Raw genomic sequence first — 21,125 nt, 5'->3', positions numbered from 1 at the left:
GTTTTATTTTAAAATTTATTATTAAAAAAATAGTCATCATTCAAAAAATGGAAAAATCTGAAAGGTTTTACTGATATTCTGTTGGTTGTTTCTAGGAAAGTTACATTTGACACCTTGTGTCATGGGCATTTCGAGGCAGAAATGAATACGGAGTTTAGCAGCTGCCAATGAGAATAGAGCAGGGGCGGGGCTTACTGTGTCTTCAGTTTAGTGTCTAGTGGTTTGTTTTAGGTCCTTACTGAACGATTTCATCCGTCTTCATTTATCTGTTTAATTATTTAGTGTGACTCTGAAATGCACAACGATCTCAGACTCAGATTTATTGTCATTCAAACCATGTGACATGATAAGAACGAAACGCAGGTCTCGGTGTGCGCAGCTTGAATAAGTAACTAAATTTTTTTTTTTTTAAAGTAACTAAATAAGTAAAAATAGTTAAATAACAAATAAAATAAAATAGAATAAACTAAGGTTGGATTTAAAAATAGAATAAACTAAAATAAAGCTATCTAGGATAACATTAAAATTCAAAGGACAGTAAAGTATTGCACATTGTACTTCAGTGGCAACAGCTTAAAGGTGTTCAGTGCAACAGTGCGAAAGTACAGCAGCAAAAACATCAGTGGCAACAGTTCATCTAATGTAACCTAATTGTCTCTGTGTGTGTGTGTGTGTGTGTGTCCCCTTTAGGTCGTCTTTGTGAGTCGATGGTAGATCTTTGCCAATCGAAACCCTGCCACAACAGGGGCAAGTGCTTCATGAACGTGAGCTCAGTTCATGGATACAGCTGCTCCTGTCTACCTGTAAGTCTGTGTGTGTGTGTGTGTGTTCATGTTTACACCCAATAACAAGACAGTTTTAATAAAAGCTCATTAGTAAGCCATCGTGATTTTAGGGTCTCTGAGAATTTAATGTTTTTTTCTGTCTTGCTCAGATTCTTGCTCTGCTTTTCTTTGTCCTCTGTAATAACGCATGCTTATGTTATTTTTTTCTGCATGGTATAAAATGGCTTCTTCACTAACCACTGCTTATTCTCTCCCTTTCCTCACGCCTGCACTAAAAGGGAGAGGGCCAACATAGATCAGGTAAAAAAAAAAAAAAATTAGAGCTTTCTCTCTGAATCTAAAACACTTTATACGCTCTTCTCCAGCTGCTCTTTGTTACCTGAATGTCGGGATGGTTTGCTTTGCCTGTGTGTGATTTTTGGAAACTGTATTTGTATCAGATCGCTTGAATTTTAGTTATGATTTTTCTTCGTGTCTTGGAAAGGTGATGTCTGTGAAGGAAGCTTGGCATATTAAAGTGCATATCACGGGTAGATTCAGGAGCAAGATCAATGTAATTCTCCTATTTTATATTAAACTTTGGTCAAATATCTGTAACATTCTGCATTCTCTGCAATTTTTTTACCTTGCGCAATACCAGAAAAATTCAGTTGAAATCAAGCCATTTGAGGCAAATTGGTCCGCCTCTGAGAAAACTTGGCATTTGGATTTCCCGGCAAACATTGATTTTCGTGATGTCATCTGCGGGACGCCTCTCTCTGAATCCTACGTCAGCGCTGGTTTGTTTATGAGAAAACAACCTGGTGGTTTTCTGCAAATTTCTTCAACGTGATCACGTAATTATTAAAAAGGTTAACAGATGTATCGTAGGAGGGTGTAGCAACACCGATCTTGATGGGATTAGTACTCATCGTTTCCCAAAAGACCGGACAATGAGAGAGAAATGGGAGCGCTTGGTCTACACAGGCTGTGCACTGAAACCGTGCAAAGCTCTCGCAGCCTGCTGGCGCTTCCGCAGATAACGTCACGATTCTGGTTCCAGACTCCCTTGGGATTTTAACAGATGTGTTTTGTTATTTTATTTTTTTCTGCTGTAGACAGATGGCCTTGTACAAAATTACCCTTCTGGATGAGTGTGTAAAGGAACATACTTTCATATAAAACTAGAAAAAGCACTCGGAGAGCGCAGACCTCCGCCAAGAATCCTTTAAAAAAATCCGGGATCCAGAAGGTGATCCAGATCACCGCCAAAATTTAATGGATTGTTACTTGTGCCCAGTCACACCTCTTGAAAAAATTTCAGAGCAATCTGTTCATTACTTTTTCCGTAATGTTGCTAACAGACAAACAAACAAACCAACACTACCGAAAACATAACCTCCTTGGCGGAGGTAAAAACCCGAAATTGGTCCAGAATATGCACTTTAAGAGTAAATACTGTCTTCTTCGATGAGGAGTCAGTGTACAGTATACACTGTAGTACAGTATATGTGTGATGGCTAGGGGTAGGGCGATATGGTAAAAATATCATATCACAATACTTGAAGACATTTCTATCAAATACAGTATATAGGTTTTGTAAAAAGCTGCCAGAAAAAAAAAACTATGAAAAACTGAGAGATTGTGGGTTTTATTTACGATAATATCTACAAAAATAAAGTCCACTTTCAGTCTGTAATTGTTGGAAAAAAAATGTGAATGTTAGAAAAAGAAAGGGCTGAGCAATTATGATATGATACTGATATAATGATGCACACGATATCTTAAAATGTTTATCGTGATCTCTTTTTTGAACATTTTTATTGATTTTTTTAAACTAACAATTACAGACTGATTGGAAGCAGCTGATGTGATATTTTTAAATAAGTTTTGTACTTCTTTAAAATTGTAAAATGTTAACATTTTATAGATTTTAAAATCATTTCCTCCTTTTTAGTGTTGATTTATTTCTGTAGATATTATTAAAGTATATTAAAGTAAAATGCAGCACTGTTTTGTTTTTTTGACTAACAGTTTATTAACAAACTGATGTGATGCGTAGAAATGTCTCCTAGTATCGTGGTATGATATTGAAGTCACATCGCCCCACTTGTAATATTGTGTGATCTGATAATATTTATCACGGTACTGATACTGCATAATGATGATGATGATGATCTTACCTACCCTTAGTGACGGTCTTGACTTGGTGAAATTTCTGTTTGCTTATAACTATATGAAAATAGACATACGTTCTTGAGATGAAATGTTTCCTTTTGCACAAGTAAATTTTTAATATTTTATCCCCCCCACAAAAAAAATTGTGTTTCTATGTCACAGGGCTACACAGGCTCCAACTGCGGTGAGATCGAGGGCAAAACCTGCGCCAACCTGCGCTGTCAAAACGGTGGACATTGCCAGATGTCCCCCTCCAGCCGTCCTCTGTGCGTCTGTCCGTCGGGTTTCTCGGGCCCGCGGTGTGAATACGAAAACGCGTTGTGCCTGTGCCAAAATGGAGGCGTGTGCTTGAAAGATCTGCACAAACCTCACTCGTTCTCTTGCCAGTGCATGGTCGGGTACAGCGGAGAGCACTGCCAGAACAGAGTCGGGTCCACATCCTGCCCTTATGTGGAGTGTCAGGAGCGCCGTGGTGACAGGGTGTGTGACCCACAGTGTAAGAACATAGAGTGCGACTGGGACGGAGGAGACTGCACGCTACACCGGCTCAACCCGTGGGAAAACTGTACGGCCTCTGTGCCATGCTGGGAGTACTTTCATAACGGCCACTGTGACTCCGAGTGTGACAATGCTGGCTGCCTGTTCGACAGCTTCGAGTGCCAGAACAGCTCGCCGTCCACGCCCAGCGTATGCAAGTACGTACCACAGTGCCACCCAGATGTGTTGATTTAATATGCGTAAATGTTGAGCCATAAATGCGTTCAAACAGTTTGAGCAGCAGATCAATCGTGACAAATATGTAAATGTTTTACAGTTTCAGCAAATGAAGACAGACAAGCGATTATATTTAAAAATCTGTTATTTTGTACTGCATTTTTATTGCCCCAACACTGGAGCAATGTAGTTCAAATTAATTTTGATTACTTTACTGAAGTTTTTGTGGTATTTACATGTCATCAAACCTGCACAACTACACGATTAAAACACAACCACTGAATTCTTCCCTTTGTAGTCCTGTCTCAGAAATCAGTTTTAGAACTTTATTGAGAATTATTACACTACCGTTCAAAAGTTTGGGGTCACTTTGAAATGTCCTTATTTTTGAAAGAAAAGCACTGTTCTTTTCAATGAAGATCACTTTAAACTAATCAGAAATCCACTCTATACATTGCTAATGTGCTAAATGACTATTCTAGCTGCAAATGTCTGGTTTTTGGTGCAATATCTCCATAGGTGTATAGAGGCCCATTTCCAGCAACTCTCACTCCAGTGTTCTAATGGTACAATGTGTTTGCTCATTGCCTCAGAAGGCTAATGGATGATTAGAAAACCCTTGTACAATCATGTTAGCACAGCTGAAAACAGTTGAGCTCTTTAGAGAAGCTATAAAACTGACCTTCCTTTGAGCAGATTGAGTTTCTGGAGCATCACATTTGTGGGGTCGATTAAATGCTCAAAATGGCCAGAAAAACGTCTTGACTATATTTTCTATTCATTTTACAACTTATGGTGGTAAATAAAAGTGTGACTTTTCATGGAAAACACAAAATTGTCTGGGTGACCCCAAACTTTTGAACGGTAGTGTATATGGCACGAGCTACTTCTGGTAAAATCGTGCCTTCTTATTAATTCTTTGGTGGGCAAGAAATCAATCAGTATTTTCCCGTAATGCCCGTAAGCGATTATGGACTTGCTTTCAATGTTGCAAAAAACAAAACAACAATAATGAGATGAGATGAACAACACCAAAAAAGATGAATTAGAAATCAAAACCAAATCAAAAACGGCCAAAAGACAAACAAGAGTCACCGAGTCGTTCAGGAAATGAACAATGAAGAGCATTCAGAAACCGCTAACAGAAATTCAGTTTTGAAACTGATAGCCGTTTATTCTGAATGCGTGACTCAACTACGTTACAAAATTGACGTAACTGAAAGCAGTGTCACGTCTAATTATAATGACTGTCTGTTTTAATCTTAGAAATAAAAAAGCCATTTAATAAACTCCTTATTAAACTCTTTGCTCCTGTCTTTACGGGAAAATATCAGACCGAGGTCTTGACAGTACGGACCGAGCCATAGGTGAGATCCGTACTAAAAGACCACAGTCTGACAGTTTCCTGTAAAGACCTCACACTCGGTTAAAGGTGGGGTATGAGATTTTTTTCAGGAGTATTTTTTACCATATTGCTTGAAAAGCTCCTCACACCCATGTTGCAAGCAGTACAATAGAAGGTTTGACCCAAAAACGAAATATTTTAATCCAGTCTACAGTGTAAAATAAAGGAAAAACGCCATCCAATCATATCGAGGTACCACCTCAAAATGATTGGATACTGACACGTCAATCAGACTGAAGCCCGCGAGCAGCCCGGCCCTTCTGTGTGTGTGTGTGTGTGTGTGTGTGTGTGTGTGTGTGTGTGAGAGAGAGTGAGCAGCCCCTCCCCCAACCCACGCTCAGCAGGGAGAGACAGAAATGCACAGAAAAAGGTCCCTCCAAACAACGGGGATTTACACGAAAACAGAAGGAGATATTCACAAAATTCTTTCACAGTGAGTGCCACAAGGCTCTCCTGAACACACTGATGTAATTTTTTTGTCTGTAGTGTAAAAAATGAGGTCACTAGAGCGAGTTAAAAACGAGTGACTTTTCTGCCATGTTTATAATGGCAGTCTATGGGGCTGCGCGGCTGTCCTCTCCTCACTTTCAGGCTTCTCATTCAAAAACTGTAAATCCTATTGTGTAGGTAGACATATTGTGTGAATCAGGACAAGTGTGGCTACTACTTTTGAGAAAATTATGTGTGTGGAGTGAAAATTGGGGCTGAAAACACAGTTTAAATGAGAAAGTTTGAGCTATTTTTCCAAGCTCTCTACACTCTAACTTAACGAGACGCGGGGGGTGGGAGTATGGCGAGGGCGGGCTTGTTTCTTTTCAAAATATGGCTTGCTGGAACCGTTATTCCAAAATCTCGTACCCCACCTTTAATAAGTCGTTAATAATTTGGACTGACGTGTTCATAAAAGCATTCGACAGCGTTTGCGTAAACTTTTTATTTATGGATTTCAAGAAGTTCTGCCTTTGGACTTGAGTTTTGATTAATCAGGTTTTGCTTTCTTTCAGGATTTACAGGAATATGTGTTAAGGTTCGTGTTCGTATTAATCACACAAAATCTAATGCTAGGAATGTAATTGGAGTATTCCTGTAACCATTTTAGTTTACCTAATCGCACTCTTATTGGCTTAATCTTCTTAAAATTGCCCTTCAGCCACAAACAAAACATGGTACTGATGATATCGAGTTATTTGCTTGTCATTCTTGCCTCCTCCATCTTCTGCAGGTATGACCGGTACTGCCACGACCACTACCAGAACGGCCACTGTAATGAGGGCTGTAACACCGAGGCGTGTGGCTGGGACGGTTTGGACTGCTCCACCAACAAGCCGCCTCAGCTGGCGGAAGGTACGCTGGTCATCGTGGTGCTGCTGCAGCCCACAGAGCTGCTCGGAGATATGAAGAGCTTCCTGCGCTCGCTCGGCATGCTACTTCACACCAACCTGCGCCTCAAGCTCAATGATCAGCAGGAGCCCATGGTCTATCCATATTACGGCAACGAGCAAGACGACATGCAGGCCAGCGCCTCTGCCACGAAACGACTCCGCAAGAGGGAGCTGGGGAAGGAGGTTATTGGGTACGTTTGCTGAAACTTTAACAGTCTAGCCAAAAATTGTTTCTGTATGAATCTAATGGGATGTTTTGTCTGTTCCTTCCAGGTCAAAGGTGTATCTGGAGATTGATAACCGTCAGTGCGCTGAGAGTTCCAACGAATGTTTCTCCAACACCGACCTGGCCGCTTCGTACATCGCAGCCGAGTCCCTCAAAACCGAGCTGCATTATCCTGTCTTCTCTGTGGACAGTATGTTAGCTTTTGGTTCTAAAATACCGTAGATATGAGCAAAATATTTACAAGGGCACAAAATCAACCTGAATAGAATAATAATTTTATAGCACTATGAATGAACCATCGAATTGTGTCGTGTTGTGTTTTTCACCTCAGTATATCGCTGCATTGTCTTGTGACAGTGAGACCAGTAATGATGTACGCATTGCTGTTAAAAATACACATTTATTCCTTTCTTTAACATGCACCAGAAACAACACCGCAACATTTATTATGGTGTGACTGCTGGGTGCCTGGTGGACAGCAGTGAACTACCGCTTTCACTTTACATTATGACTGTAGAGTTACCATCCACTTGATGTATCAAGGTTGCATCTTTCACATTCAAGCATGCACACCATTAGGACTCATTCCCATGCATCTGTTCCTGATTAGAGTGCAATCACAGCACATGCATATAAGGACTCCAGGGGCTTCAAAGTTTGGGAGAATAGCAGGGTACAAATAATTTACAGCAGGGTGCAAAATGGTAAAATGTCTGCCAGCGGCAGACATAATGCACACAAAGCGTGCAGGGATATAGATAGATAGATAGATAGATAGATAGATAGATAGATAGATAGATAGATAGATAGATAGATAGATAGATATGCATGCAAGTACGAATTTTTCATGGGGCGGGATGGTTTGGAACAGGCCATCTAAAATTGGGATAACATTTACCCGGGACGGGTATTTGAGGCGGGTCGTCTAGCTTAAGCTTGATTAGCGTTGTTACGCACGCCAGTGTTTCCCACAGAAATTTTGGAGACTATGGGGGAGGTGCGGGGGTTGTTTAAAATTGAGTGATATGTTAAATATTAAGTTATTACTGAAAAACTATTGATTAAAAAAACAGAGACACTGAGAAATGGTCCTATAAACAACTTTACCAATATAAAAGATTACCAGGACTACAAAAATGCAGAAAAATAGGCTTTACTTATCCAAATGCTCCTGTTGGTTCAAAAGTTAAAGTGCATAGAACCTCACAGCACAACATGAAGTTACCTTAAAATATAATATAAATGCCTCAGCTTTCATGTAAGAAAAAAAACTATTAATACTAGTACTATGTGCAGGCAGTCTCTCCTGAAGACTAAATTAAACAATAATTATAAACTAATAAAATAAATGGCTCAGGCTTCATAGAAGAAAAAACAATTTGAACAGAATCTCACAGTATGATGCTGAAGCTGCCTAAACAATGGAAAATAAAATACCATTTTGGCAAAAACGTTGGCATCCATTAATTTCTTGTATTAAGTAAAAAAATATGTTGCCAGATACTGCTGACGTTTTACAGCCCAAAATATGTTCAAAACCCACCAAAATGCACTTAAAACCGCCCAAATTGGGCAGGAAAACGCGCAATCTGGCAACACAGGCGTCAGTAATGGCTGCACTCGTGTCGAGGATGTAAACACAGTTGACGCGGCAACGGACATACATGACATAGTGGATGTAATTTATGTTCACAACTTTTTTTGCTGTCAGAAATATTTAATAATAAATTTTGTGACTCGACTGACAATAGCCGGCGGCATAACAAGCCATAGCCGGCGATTTGCCGCCGGTGACCGGCTACTTTTGAGACCGCTGGGACTCTGAGTAACACACAGACTTTGCAAAAACCTTGCGTTTTGTATCACTTTTCTGGTTTTCACCCTGTTTGTGTTTTTGAACTGTGAGTATCGTATTCCCTCTGATATCCTCTCTGTGCCTCACTCGACCACTGCCTGTTTTTCGACTGTGCCTTTGTCTCTGTTTTGAATGTTTGCTAGCGTGCTTTCACTAAAATTCTTCCTGCGCTCACATCCATCTATCGCCGTTTTATATGAAACTGTCGTAAATATTTTCCGTAAAATGTGTTAGTAAATGTAATAATCCCACGTTATTTTTTAAAAAGCAAATTAAAAATGAACGCTGGATAAAAACCCATCTATCTTATGTAAACAAAGATACAAATTTCTTTGTCTGGTGGTCGAGTGTTTGAGATACATTGCCTTGCAGTTCCAGTTGGGTTCGCTGTAGTGGTACATATTCATCGTACATATGTCATATGGTCAAAGCCATCAAAAATCAGCTCGATGTGTTTCTCTAAGTATGGGGCGCCGCTCTGCTATTACTCTACTACTCTCATACGTTCATTTATGTTTATTATGTTCGTCTTACTGTGATTAATGATCTCAAAAAATACAGAACACTGTTATGAGAACACAAGCATTTTGTTTCAAACACTACCACAGTCCTGTGGTGTAACAGCAGCATTAATCATGCAGCGTCATACAGAATATTAATCATGAGGTATTGTGTGGTATAACAGCAGCATTAATTTTGCAGTATTGTACAATATAAAGAACATAGAAATAAAAAAATAATTTAGAGCGTTTACATGTAGAGGGGTTGTAATGTTTTTATTTTTATAATATTTGCATCATTTTTGTCTGTTATCAAAGTGTATTTTTCCCAGATTATGATACATTTTTAAATGCTTTTTTAAATAATATGATTATATTGTGTATTTAGATATAACATTAAAGTGACACGGGTCGATGTGCTGGTTCAAGAATAATTTAATCCACTCCGCTTTCTGAATTGTTTGAGCTGATGCCCATCCCCATAGCTGGCATGTTTCATCTTGTTTCAATACATTTTATTTCCTAACGCGGGGCGTCCTGACCACGTGTTTAGTTTGTTTACAAACCGCTCACTCAGCAGCCAGTTCAAAAAAGTCATGTGAGGTCATGTGTGGGTCAGAGGTTATCACTACGGAGCCACAGCAAACATGGCGGATCGCCCAGATCAAATGAAGACTCCTAAATCGAGACAGAAAACAACAATTTTAAGGAAATATCTTGAGAGAGGCAAAAACGGGCCATAAAAGAGGGAAAAAACATGCCAGGCAAGCCGAATAAATATTTCTGGCCAGATTTCTTTATGGAGGGTCGAAAAAAAAGGCAAAAACAAATGCGGCATCTGATGCCAACTTTGCCAAGATGCTGCTGGACAGGTGAGTGACAACAGAGTTTGCACTTTGAGAAACATCATGAAAACTTGAACTTTTTATTAAAAGATAAAGTATTAAACACTGTTAGGCTGCCGGTTCCACCATGTTTGTTGTGACGCCACTCATTATAATATTATAATGAGGATAAACTTCGGCAGTTTTCGTACCCGAGTGTAAACGTTAGCACACGGTGTTTTTCCAGCTCATTCTCCTTGACAGGCATGAGGCAGCAGGCAATACAGTGTGTGATTCAAGAACCTCGCGGTTATTCTAGCTCCACAGGGTACTATTCGTCTTTTTAAAGGTCCCCTTGCATCGTTTTTTTTTCATTAATTGTGTGGTGGTCTCTAGTATGTGAGCTGGTTTTGGTGAAAAAAATGCTGTGGTTCTCCTGTTTCAGGCTGTTCTAGTTTGGTGGAGTAGCGGGTGGTGGGAGAACGACAGGATTTCAGCTCTTACTCATTAATATTCATGACATGTAAATGTGTTACCTCTGATTGGCTAACAGCACTGTGACGCTGCCTCCAGTGGGTCAGGACAAGCGGATGTGGGCGTCTTTGTAAAAACTGTTTTGATCGGCTATTATGGTCTCGACATTGATGTTTTGACCAATAACAACGTAGATAACACGAATTTTACATCACATTCAACGAGATTTAAACGAGACTAAAGATGGCAACTTACAAATAATGTGTAAACATCGTTGGAGTTAATAAAGTTTGAACAGCATGAAGGAACGTACCCCAACCCCCTGAAATTCATAAAAAAAATTCTCAATGGATTTGGCATAATATAAAAAGGTCGTTTTTTACTCAGAAAAAGCAGAAATCCGCCGAAAAGCGGAAAACTCTCATCCCTGCCTAGCTTGTGACCATGTCATGCATGCTAATGTGGAGAATATGAACATGCTATTTTGTAACAAAAACCTTCGAACAAAAAGTTCATGTTTTACTTACAGCTTGCGAGCTGGTGGTCGATCGTCTTGACTACAGATCCAAGTATTAAAAACAACCTCGAAGCAAAACCATTACTGAAGGCACCGAAGTTTGAAAAGTCACTGTGGTTGAAATGATCAGAACACAGTACTAACGTTGCATTATACTTCGCTGGTGGTGTCCCAAAGATAAATTCCAACCATGTTCAGACATGCTTTCAGCTTGCTGTTAGGTCCTCTTCGTGAGCTACTGACGAGATGGGCTCTGCTATCTCTCCTCGCGCTTTCTTCCCGTGGGCGGTCGCAAGCCAAGGTGGGCGAGGCCATGAATACTAATTTTCGAAGTGACGTCACTTCGTATGGCTTTTTCTGATCCGCTCGTTTTTCCGACTATTTTCTTTCATAAGCTAATACAGGGAATGGGAGTAGAATTACATTTTCACATGCAGCATGCATATGCAACTCGGAGTGAACTATGGTATTTCAAAAAGAGCCAGTATTAAACGTTTTTGGTGGAAGAGCACCTTTAATAGATCAACCTGTGTCAATTTAAATAATATGATTACACTGTGTATTACAGTGTGATATAACGTACTTAAAATCAATAAAAATGATTGTTCTTACAATAATACTCTCTCTACTCCAGGTATTCCACCCCCCGAAGAGCCTGTCCATCCTCTCCTCTACCTCGTCGCCGTGGCAGCCGCCATCATCCTGCTTATTGTGATTTTGGGCGTTTTGGTCGCCAAACGTAAACGCAAGCACGGCATCCTCTGGCTCCCGGATGGCTTCCTGGCCAAGAAGGACAGCAAACGGCGAGAGCCTGTTGGCCAAGACGACTTCGGCATGAAGTGAGTTGGGGACGGATACAGTCAGGGAGTTTTTGTACCATTATAGATTTTATTTTATTTTTTATAGGTTATGGAAACCATCAGGAATAACTGATAACTCCTTGATATCATTCTAACACCACTAATAGTTTCAGGAACCAATTAACGTTTTCTGGAACATTTAGATGTGTTTCCAGTGAAGGAACCATTACCAATTTTAGTTCCTGAACCACAGTTCTTGGAACCTCGTAATTATGAGTACTTTTCTGCTGATCAGGAAATATTTGGGAGGAGCCTGATGTGCTGTATTTTCAGATTGGTCAAATGTGAGTTTCACAATTTGACCAACTCTTTTCACCGGAGTTTTAAATCAGAGTTAATACAACATGGCAAGAAAAGCATAATATTTCTGTGACCTTTTTATTTTGTTGACACAAGAAGACTTGCCTCTACTCTTATGTCACATAAAGTGGAAAACATTTGACATGAAGGTTGGTTTACAGTAGACGGCCGTGTTAAAGGAGAACTGAAGTCATTTTTAAACTTGCTTTATTTCTTAACGTGTTATTCAGTTACGTTTTCAGTTTTAGTAACCTTATATCGTGACTCGTATTGGCAACTAATTGCAATTAAATATTATACTTATCGGCCTGTTCGGTTTTTAGCCATGTTAAATTTAGTTCATTTGGTCCACGGCAGGCGTCGCTTATCCGCGCGATCTTCACGAGACTTGTGCGAGACTTCGAAACGTGAAGTGTCAGCCAGGTGTCAGAAACTGTTTCCCAAATGAAATATTGCACAAAAACGAGTTTAAATGACGATTACTGCCTATTTTTTCAAACTTTCCTGATTGCTATCAGAACAAACAAAACTTCCGGCTTGATTACATCAGCATTCGAAAGAGGGCACACGCGTCTTTTGACAGCGTTGGCAGATGTCGGTCACTTTGATTTCCGCTGTACATTTTACTTCCGTCCTACGATGTCTCGCACAGGTCTCAACGAATCTCGTTTATGGCCATTGCTTTGACTTATGGACTGATATATTACAGAGCATATTTCAAACACTCATAACTTGCTATAGCAGCGACAAAATAGCGATCAAACATGCATTCCTATATTTAATAAAATGAGATAAATAGAATTTTGATCATAAAAAATTTGCCTTCAGTTCCCCTTTAACACCTATTTTTCAACAAAGCAAAAAAATAATATAAACCAACATATGTGTGATCTGAAATATAGTGTTTCTCCCTTCAATGCTTTTATTCCTGCTGTTCTATAGGAACCTGCAGAAGTCGCAGATGGACGGCAGTGCTGGTCATCACTGGCCAGAGGAGGAGCTTCAGTCCAAGAAGCAAAGAGTGAGAGACACACAGACTCGCATATGTCTGCATTCACACACACTCAGATGATGATAAGACATCTATATAGAGGATTTAAAATATTTCTCTCTCTCTCTCACCTTTGTTTTCTGTTTCTCTCTCAGTTGGAAGATAAGCCGTTGTTGGGAGTGGATACAAGAGTGGATCGTCGTGAGTGGACCTTACAGCACCATAAAGCTGCCGATATCACCCTCACCCCACCTCAAGCCGATATCGACATGGACTGTCTGGATGTCAACGTGAAAGGACCCGGTAATTACCCGTTTAATAAAATAAACCCACGTTGAGAGGAATTATTACCTTCAAAGAAAATACCACAGAACAAAATAAAAACAGGAAAGTCTTATGATGGAAAAAATGTATTTTAAAAAACCCTAATATAACAGTAAAACATAAAAGTTAATACAAACATGTGATATAGTGTGTGTGTGTGTGTGTGTGTGTGTGTGTGTGTGTGTGTGTGTGTGTGTGGACATAGATATAGTAAGAAAGATACAAAAGCATGACTAAATTTGCTAATAAAATGACTAAATTGTGATCCAAAGAGATGAGAGAGAGAGACAAGACACACTAGAGACAGAGAGACACACAAGAGAGACACGAGAGAGACGGAGAGACACATGAGAGAGATAGAGACAGAGACACACGAGTGAGAGAGAGGAGTGGGAGAGAGAGAGAGACAGGGAGAGACACTACAGAGAGACACACAAGAAAGATAGAGACAGAGAGACGCACGAGAGAGATAGAGAGACATGAGAGAGATAGAGACAGAGAGACACGAGAGAGAGACAGAGAGACACATGAGAGAGATAGAGACAGAGAGACACAAGAGAGATAGAGAGACACGAGAGAGATAGAGACAGAGACACACGAGAGAGAGACAGAGACACATGAGAGAGATAGAGACAGAGAGATGCACGAGTGAGAGAGAGGAGTGGGAGAGAGAGAGACGGAGAGACACGATAGAGAGAGACACGAGAGTGAGAGAATAATAAACAGAAAAACATGCTAGTATGATAACAAAGGATATTAAATTAAAAGTACAATTTTTCACATCTATCGATTACCTGTGTGGCTGTAAGCTTGAATAAATCTCATCTCATCTCATTGTCTGTAGCTGCTTTATCCTGTTCTACAGGGTCGCAGGCAAGCTGGAGCCTATCCCAGCTGACTACGGGCGACTGACTACAAGTCGCCAGGTCATCACAGGGCTGACTAGCAACTTTTTTAAAAAATAATAAGACTCGCAACATTTTAAAATCTGACACAGGATTAAACACATAACTGGCCAGTATTATTACATCATAAAGTATAGGAGCCAATTACACTGTGATATGCAAATATGAGTCACGTGACACCACCTCACAAGAAAAAAAGGCTGTAGTGTATAGGATTGTGGGTGTTTACAATTTGCATATGTATAGGAAATAGATTTCTTGATGAGGTTACAGACCAGATCTTAATAATATCTTAATAATAGTTTTTTAAATCACTTTTTTTCTCTCTTGATGGCAGATGGTTTCACTCCTCTAATGCTGGCGTCTCTGCGGGGTGGCAGCAGTCCTGAGTGTGTTAGCGTGCTAGCCGATGAAGAGGAGGAGAGCGGAGTCGATGAGCCTGGCACAAACATCATCAGCGACCTGATCTCTCAGGGTGCGACGCTCAACGCACAGACGGAGCGCACAGGCGAGACGGCGCTTCACCTGGCCGCCCGTTACGCCCGCGCCGACGCCGCCAAGAGGCTGCTGGATGCCGGCGCCGACCCCAATGCTCATGACAACATGGGCCGCACGCCGCTGCATGCAGCCATCGCTGCCGACGCACAGGGAGTCTTCCAGGTTAGAGAAGGGCACAAGGAACAGACAGCACAAGGAAGAACACTTTTTTCATCTGTTTACTTACTTTACACACTGCTCTATTTTAGATCCTGATACGGAATCGTGCTACAGAGCTGGATGCAAGAATGAACGATGGAACGACTCCTTTAATCCTGGCAGCTAGATTGGCTGTGGAGGGCATGGTGGAGGAGCTGGTGCACTGCCACGCTGATGTAAACGCTGTGGATGACCATGGTAGGAGACACATAAAAACACACGCACTCACTTTCCTACTCTCTATATCTATTTTCTGAATAATGAATAATTTTATTTGATTTTCTGTAAACTGAAGGTGATATAATTCTCTGTGCAGGTAAATCTGCTCTGCACTGGGCTGCTGCCGTGAACAATGTGGAGGCCACGCTGGTGCTGCTGAAGAACGGCGCCAATCGAGACATGCAGGACAACAAGGTGAGGATCTGCGTACTCTTCAGCCTTAAACACTAATCATACAAAAACCAGGTCTTTGTGCAATTCTTATGGTTTGTTTTTGCTTTTTTTCAGGAGGAAACGCCGTTGTTCCTGGCAGCGCGTGAGGGTAGCTTCGAGGCGGCTCAGGTCCTGTTGGATCACTACTCCAACCGTGACATCACCGATCACCTGGACAGGTTGCCACGTGATACGGCTCAGGAACGCATGCATCACGACATCGTTCGCCTGCTCGACCAGTACAATCTGGTACACAGTCCACATTCTGGATCAAACCATGTCGGAAATGGTGGGGGTGGACACCCCTCCATGGTCTGCACCAGTAACGGGGTAATCGGCATGCGTCCGGGACAGCAAAACAAGAAGAACCGGCGCGGCGGCGGTGCCACCAAACTTGGCGGCCCTAATGGCGCTGGGGGCGGAGTTAAAGATCTGAAGGAGATGAAGGCAAAGCGGAGGAAGAAACCAGCCGGAGGAGAAGCGACAGGATTGGCTGCATCCAGTGGTAACATAGCAACCGTGACTGCTAACACTAACGGCACCAAGGCAGCAACAACAGCCAGCACAGGCGTTCTTTCAGAAAGCTCAGTCACAATGTCGCCGGTGGATTCGCTAGAATCGCCGCATTCGTATACGACGGATGCTGCAGGAGCTGCCAACATGGCCAAATCACCTCCGCTGATGACCAGCCCCTCAACCCATGCTCTCCTGCCCCCCGTCAGCCACATGCTAGGGCAACAGCAGGGCTGGGTGGGTGTGACTAAGCATGGCTATGCAGCCCCCCACGTTTTTGGCCACATGCTTCCCCATCAGATGGCACCGGCACACTCAGGCCTACAACAGCACCATCATGGCTCGGGGATCCTTGGGCCCGTGAATGTCTCCGTGAGCCGAGAGCAGCTTCCATCGATCGTCACCTTCCAGATGATGGCCCCCAGAAACCAGGCGCTGCTCAAACCCAACCAGCAGGGGGCCATGCAGGTGAGTCAAACCCAGACCCAGGGTCTTAACCACATGCACTGCAGTCAGGAGATGATGTACCCCATACAGGAGGCAGGGCTACAGCATGGCATCCCACACCTGCATGGCCACGCCCATAACATCGCAGAGCCTCAGGTGAGGCAGGTGACGCCATACCATCAGCAACTGCAGAGTCCTGTGGATAAATACCCAACTCCTCCCTCACACCGCAGCTATGCCAGCGGTGCTGGATCAGAGGTGGTGACGACTCCTGGTCAGGGCTCTGAGGTCACGACCCCAGGTCATGGAGCTCCGCCTTCTAGCGAGCACCCGTACCTGACGCCATCACCTGAGTCACCTGATCCCTGGTCCTCTTCGTCTTCACCTCACTCGCATTCAGACTGGTCTGACGTAACCACAAGCCCACATGGTGCGCTGCACTCGCACGCGCACCCTCACACACATGCGCACACTCGTGTTCCGGAGCAGGCTCCTCTGCCGCAGCCCTCACAGCCAGCACAGCCACCGCCGCAGCAGCAAGCCTGCAGCAGTGTGTATGCGTAATAACACCGAGGAACTGCTTGTCGCTGTGTCTTAACCTCATTGTCTTGTTTATATGCAATTTTTAACTCCCTAAAATGGAGCAGCATAAATCTACCGCCTGGATCTTTGAGAGACACAATCTCTCTCTCTCTGTCCCTTTCACACACACACACACGCAGTGCTCTGTTTTTTTTATACACTATGCAGATCATCGCCTGTGGGTGTTTATATGCAATCAGTAACTTTCTTTTATTCAGTGATCCGGAGAATGAAGCATTCTCGTGATGCTCAAGCCGACTCGGGACTGAAAGAATCTTTAAAAACCCTGTTTACACTTACTACATCACGTCATGGGTCTTGGAGCTGGACTGGATTATGGACAGATTATAAGCACGTGTAGTCAAATGCATTTCCGGGTTCACCATTCTAACACTGTGGTTTTCTTCACTTCCGGCTGCCTTATTATAGTGAAAAAAAACCCACACATCATCATTTTCATGTGCATGTCTGAGCTTTTGCACGGGGCTCAAATAGAAATATTTCACATGCATTTCTACATAGACAATCCGTATACATGGCTATACGTTTATATCTAAAAATCCCAATCCTTTAGACGCGTATGAGATGAGGGTGCAAACGGAGGACTATTGATGAATTACATCAGCAACTCGGACGTATATCGGTGTCCTTGGACAATCGTAAAAAGCAAAGACAGTGAGCTGGACTTAAGTGTTTTCAATGTGGTGGTGACCGTTTTGCTTCGGCTTTTTTTTTTAAACCTTGAAGGAAATCAAATCTCAAATAATAAAGTGCAACCACTCTGTTTTTTTCTTTTCTTTTTAAATATTGCTCTTTCCAAAGCTTATGTATCTCCAAGAATGGACTTACTAACCATTGTAAATTTTTTTTTAATGTAATGGGTCATGGTTACATTTGAGCTAATACTGCCTTGTTATATTGTGTTGTTTTTTTTTTGTTCTACACCACTGTGCACATCGACAGTCTGTCCACCAGTGATGAAACACCTTAGTTTCAGTGACAGCAATAATTCTTAGCGCCTCTGTTGTTGCTAGCATCTTCGTTTTATTTTGTAGATTTTGCAGCAGCCTGTTGGCTCGATTCTAGCCGTCTTGATGTCACATGGGCTCTGATTTAACCACGCTGTGGTTCCGAATGGAGATGTTGCTTTATTGCAATATTTTGCATGACATTGACTGCCTTGAGAATGTGATTCACTGTATGAACATGACTGCCTTGTGTTTGAAATGAGTGTCCGATGATAATGAGTTTCAACACACATTTTCAAAAATTCATCACTAATTGTTCAGGAGAAATTACCAAATTTAAACGCGCATGTGTATTCAGAGAACAAACTCCCATGATTGCTTTCTTTTGCGCTAGTAAGCGACAAATCCACATGGTAAACTCCAGAAAATTCCAGGCCAATCCCAGATCAGCATTCAGTTCCCATTTAACAGAAATTGTTGCATAAAAGTGGAACAAAAAATTATCTACAGTTCAGGAATTATGCATTTAACCCCTTAAACTCTTCAGGTATTGATCAGATTTTCTTTTTTTATTTTGCTAAACTTACACGTGTCAAAAGGGCTAAACGAAACATACGCTATTCGTTATACATAGTTAATTTTTTTTTCAGAAGACATAGTGCTATCTAGTGCACTAATTTTAATCCCATAATGCACCACAGTGAGTGCTGTAGATGCCATGAGATATCCAAATGCACCAAGTTTTTTGGTTTGATTTACACCATGGGGTTGCTATGGCAATGTCCTCTTAGACTCCTCCTAAGACCTTTTATGAATGAAAAGAGTGAATTTTTTTTTTTTTTTTGAGAAGTCATGTTACACATTTTCCAATCTCGGGAATTCTGAATAGTAAAATAATTAAACACTCCAGAGTCACTCTTACCATTCCAAAGAGGATTATTTTTCTGTAACAGCATGTGCTGAAATGTTTTATTCCTCTTATACCTTTAAAAATATTTTTTTATCAACTTGTAGTTCAATTTAATGTTACTGAACCTCCTGAAAAAAGTTATAGCAGCTATAAACAGTCTTCCCCTCGTTTGTCTGGTTTTTTTTTTCCTTGGCTCTCATGGTACCGAGGAACCGCAAAGCACAAAAAGTTCTGTTCTTCAGAACTTTCCTGTTTTTGGGGAAAACTGTGAAAACACACCAACTCTGATGACTCCTTCCGTAAATGTTAAATAAACGTCTCCTTACAGAAAACATCTCCACATAGAAAATTACACACTAAAAAAAAAAACTAGATGTGGATCATCCATCGTACAAGTCCCTGGGAATGAGCTGTTACCATAGAAACAATATTACATATTAATATAACAAGCACCTTAATCTTAAACCTGTGATTTGTGTCTGTTAAAGAAAATTAATCAACGCCTTCTTCTGACCAATCAGAATTCAGCAACACTGTGGTACAAGTAGACTAATCAACTTTTATATTGATTATTGAATATATTTTTTAAGCTAGACAGGTGACACTCACAAGCCAAACCTGGAGTGACTTCAGAGATTTGTTTCTTGCTAGTGATGATCGTATTGTGTATTGCTTGGGTATCGTCTTGTGCCAGGTTTAAATCATCGTAAGATCCTCTCGCAAATCTGACCGAGAGGACGGTTTTAGTGTGAAATCAGTGTTGCACTTTTTCTAAAATCAGCATCTGTCATTATTTTTATTTGTCTGCAATGCTCAAGTCAAATCTTGAATATAGGTAGAGTTAAAATCTAAAATTAGTCATCAAATTAAACCATCAGTGATGATCATTAATGCAGTGCAGTATTTCATTCGTAAAGGAGCAAATTCTGACGGCCATCTTTGATTTGGTTAAAAAAAATAATTAGGCATAGTTTTTCCATGTGCCTTTTTTCCTCCAGGATATTGTACAGAATATTGTAACCATTTCTCATATATATATATTTTTATTCTATCAGTTTGTTTGTTTTATACTAATAGTTTTTTTTTTAGTTTTGAAGTTGTAACTTTTCATGTTTTAAATAATGTATTGTTGCGTTTTTTAATTTCTTTCTATCTATATCTATCTATCTATATATATATATCTATCCTGCTCGATTATGAAAACCCTGCGTTAAATTTTTTAGTATTTTTTAAAATCTTAATGTTTCTTGTTTAAGCAGAGCTTTATAAACCTGATTGATGCAATCATAAGTATATAGTTTTTACACATCGTCGCCATTTAGTGTCCTGAACACCAAATGACTGATTTTTTTTTTAATAACCAAAAGTATTTTTTTAACCAAATCTCTCTTCTTGGTGATTTACATTACATTTTATCTCCAGTTTTTAACAGGTTATTATATCATCATGGTATTACACACTTACAGTAGCATACACGCATGCACACACTCAACACTTGCATGTTCTGGTGTTACACACACTCACACACTCTGAACACTTGCATGTTCTGGTGTTAGTGGTGCAGAATGTCATATCACATTCATCCTATTTATGGCACTTAAACCATTGCTTGATTTCTTTTTTCTTTCCCCTCTCTCTCTCTCTCTCTCTCTCTCTGAACTCAGACAGCAGCATGTGTCCCTGTGGGTAAACACTTTTTTCTTAATAAGTGCTGTACATAGATTTTTAATGCGTAATGTACTTTTCCTCTGTTCATCAAATACAGACCTATTCTGCTCTTGTGCTATGAAGTTTGCAGCCTTTCATCCTGTTCGTAGAAGGACATTTTTTGTGATTACAGAACAAAATTTGTGTAGCGCAAACCAAGCAAACATGCAGATGATGCCAATAAAGATGAAATACACCATAAACTTTACAGATTTTTCTCTGCTGGTGTGTTCTTGTGATGTTTCACCTTCTTCAGACGTGTTATCAAACAGGTACAGTAATGAAACAACTGTTTATAAAACCAGCCAAGTCATGCAGTAATAATTAAAAGAAAATAGGCAATAATTGAGAGACAGGCACTGATGCCACGCCTACTTCATTGAGACTGAGTCTGACAAGCACAGAAGTCACACCTCCTTCACTGAGACAGAGTCTGATGGGCACAGGCCATGCCTCCTTCACTGTGAATGACAGATGCCACCCCTCCTTCACTGAGACTGAGTCTGACAGACAAAGGCCATACCTACTTCACTGTAACGAGCCTGAGAGGCACAGATGCCACGCCTCCTTCACTGAGACTGAGTCTGACAGGCAAAGGCCATGCCTACTTCACTGTAACGAGCCTGAGAGGCACAGATGCCACGCCTCCTT

General features: G+C 41.0%; 1 protein-coding gene across 2 annotated transcripts in view; it reads left to right on the top strand.

Moving 5' to 3' along the window:
• The window catches only part of notch2 (notch receptor 2), a 125,984-nt gene extending 105,302 nt beyond the window's left edge, over positions 1–20,682 (top strand). For both annotated transcript variants that reach the window (XM_060932550.1, XM_060932551.1), the window contains exons 24-34: positions 691–803; positions 3,105–3,637; positions 6,284–6,634; positions 6,717–6,859; positions 11,474–11,678; positions 12,942–13,020; positions 13,146–13,293; positions 14,557–14,879; positions 14,966–15,113; positions 15,232–15,329; positions 15,423–20,682. In XM_060932550.1, the coding sequence (XP_060788533.1) occupies positions 691–803; positions 3,105–3,637; positions 6,284–6,634; positions 6,717–6,859; positions 11,474–11,678; positions 12,942–13,020; positions 13,146–13,293; positions 14,557–14,879; positions 14,966–15,113; positions 15,232–15,329; positions 15,423–16,871 (3,590 nt within the window). In that variant the 3' untranslated portion in view covers positions 16,872–20,682. The remainder of the gene's footprint in view (positions 1–690; positions 804–3,104; positions 3,638–6,283; positions 6,635–6,716; positions 6,860–11,473; positions 11,679–12,941; positions 13,021–13,145; positions 13,294–14,556; positions 14,880–14,965; positions 15,114–15,231; positions 15,330–15,422) is intronic.
• The last annotated feature ends 443 nt before the right edge of the window (positions 20,683–21,125 follow it).

The sequence above is a fragment of the Neoarius graeffei genome, chromosome 10 (genome assembly GCF_027579695.1).
Source record: "Neoarius graeffei isolate fNeoGra1 chromosome 10, fNeoGra1.pri, whole genome shotgun sequence".
Taxonomy (NCBI): domain Eukaryota; kingdom Metazoa; phylum Chordata; class Actinopteri; order Siluriformes; family Ariidae; genus Neoarius; species Neoarius graeffei.
This window is presented reverse-complemented; position numbering and strand designations above follow the sequence as displayed.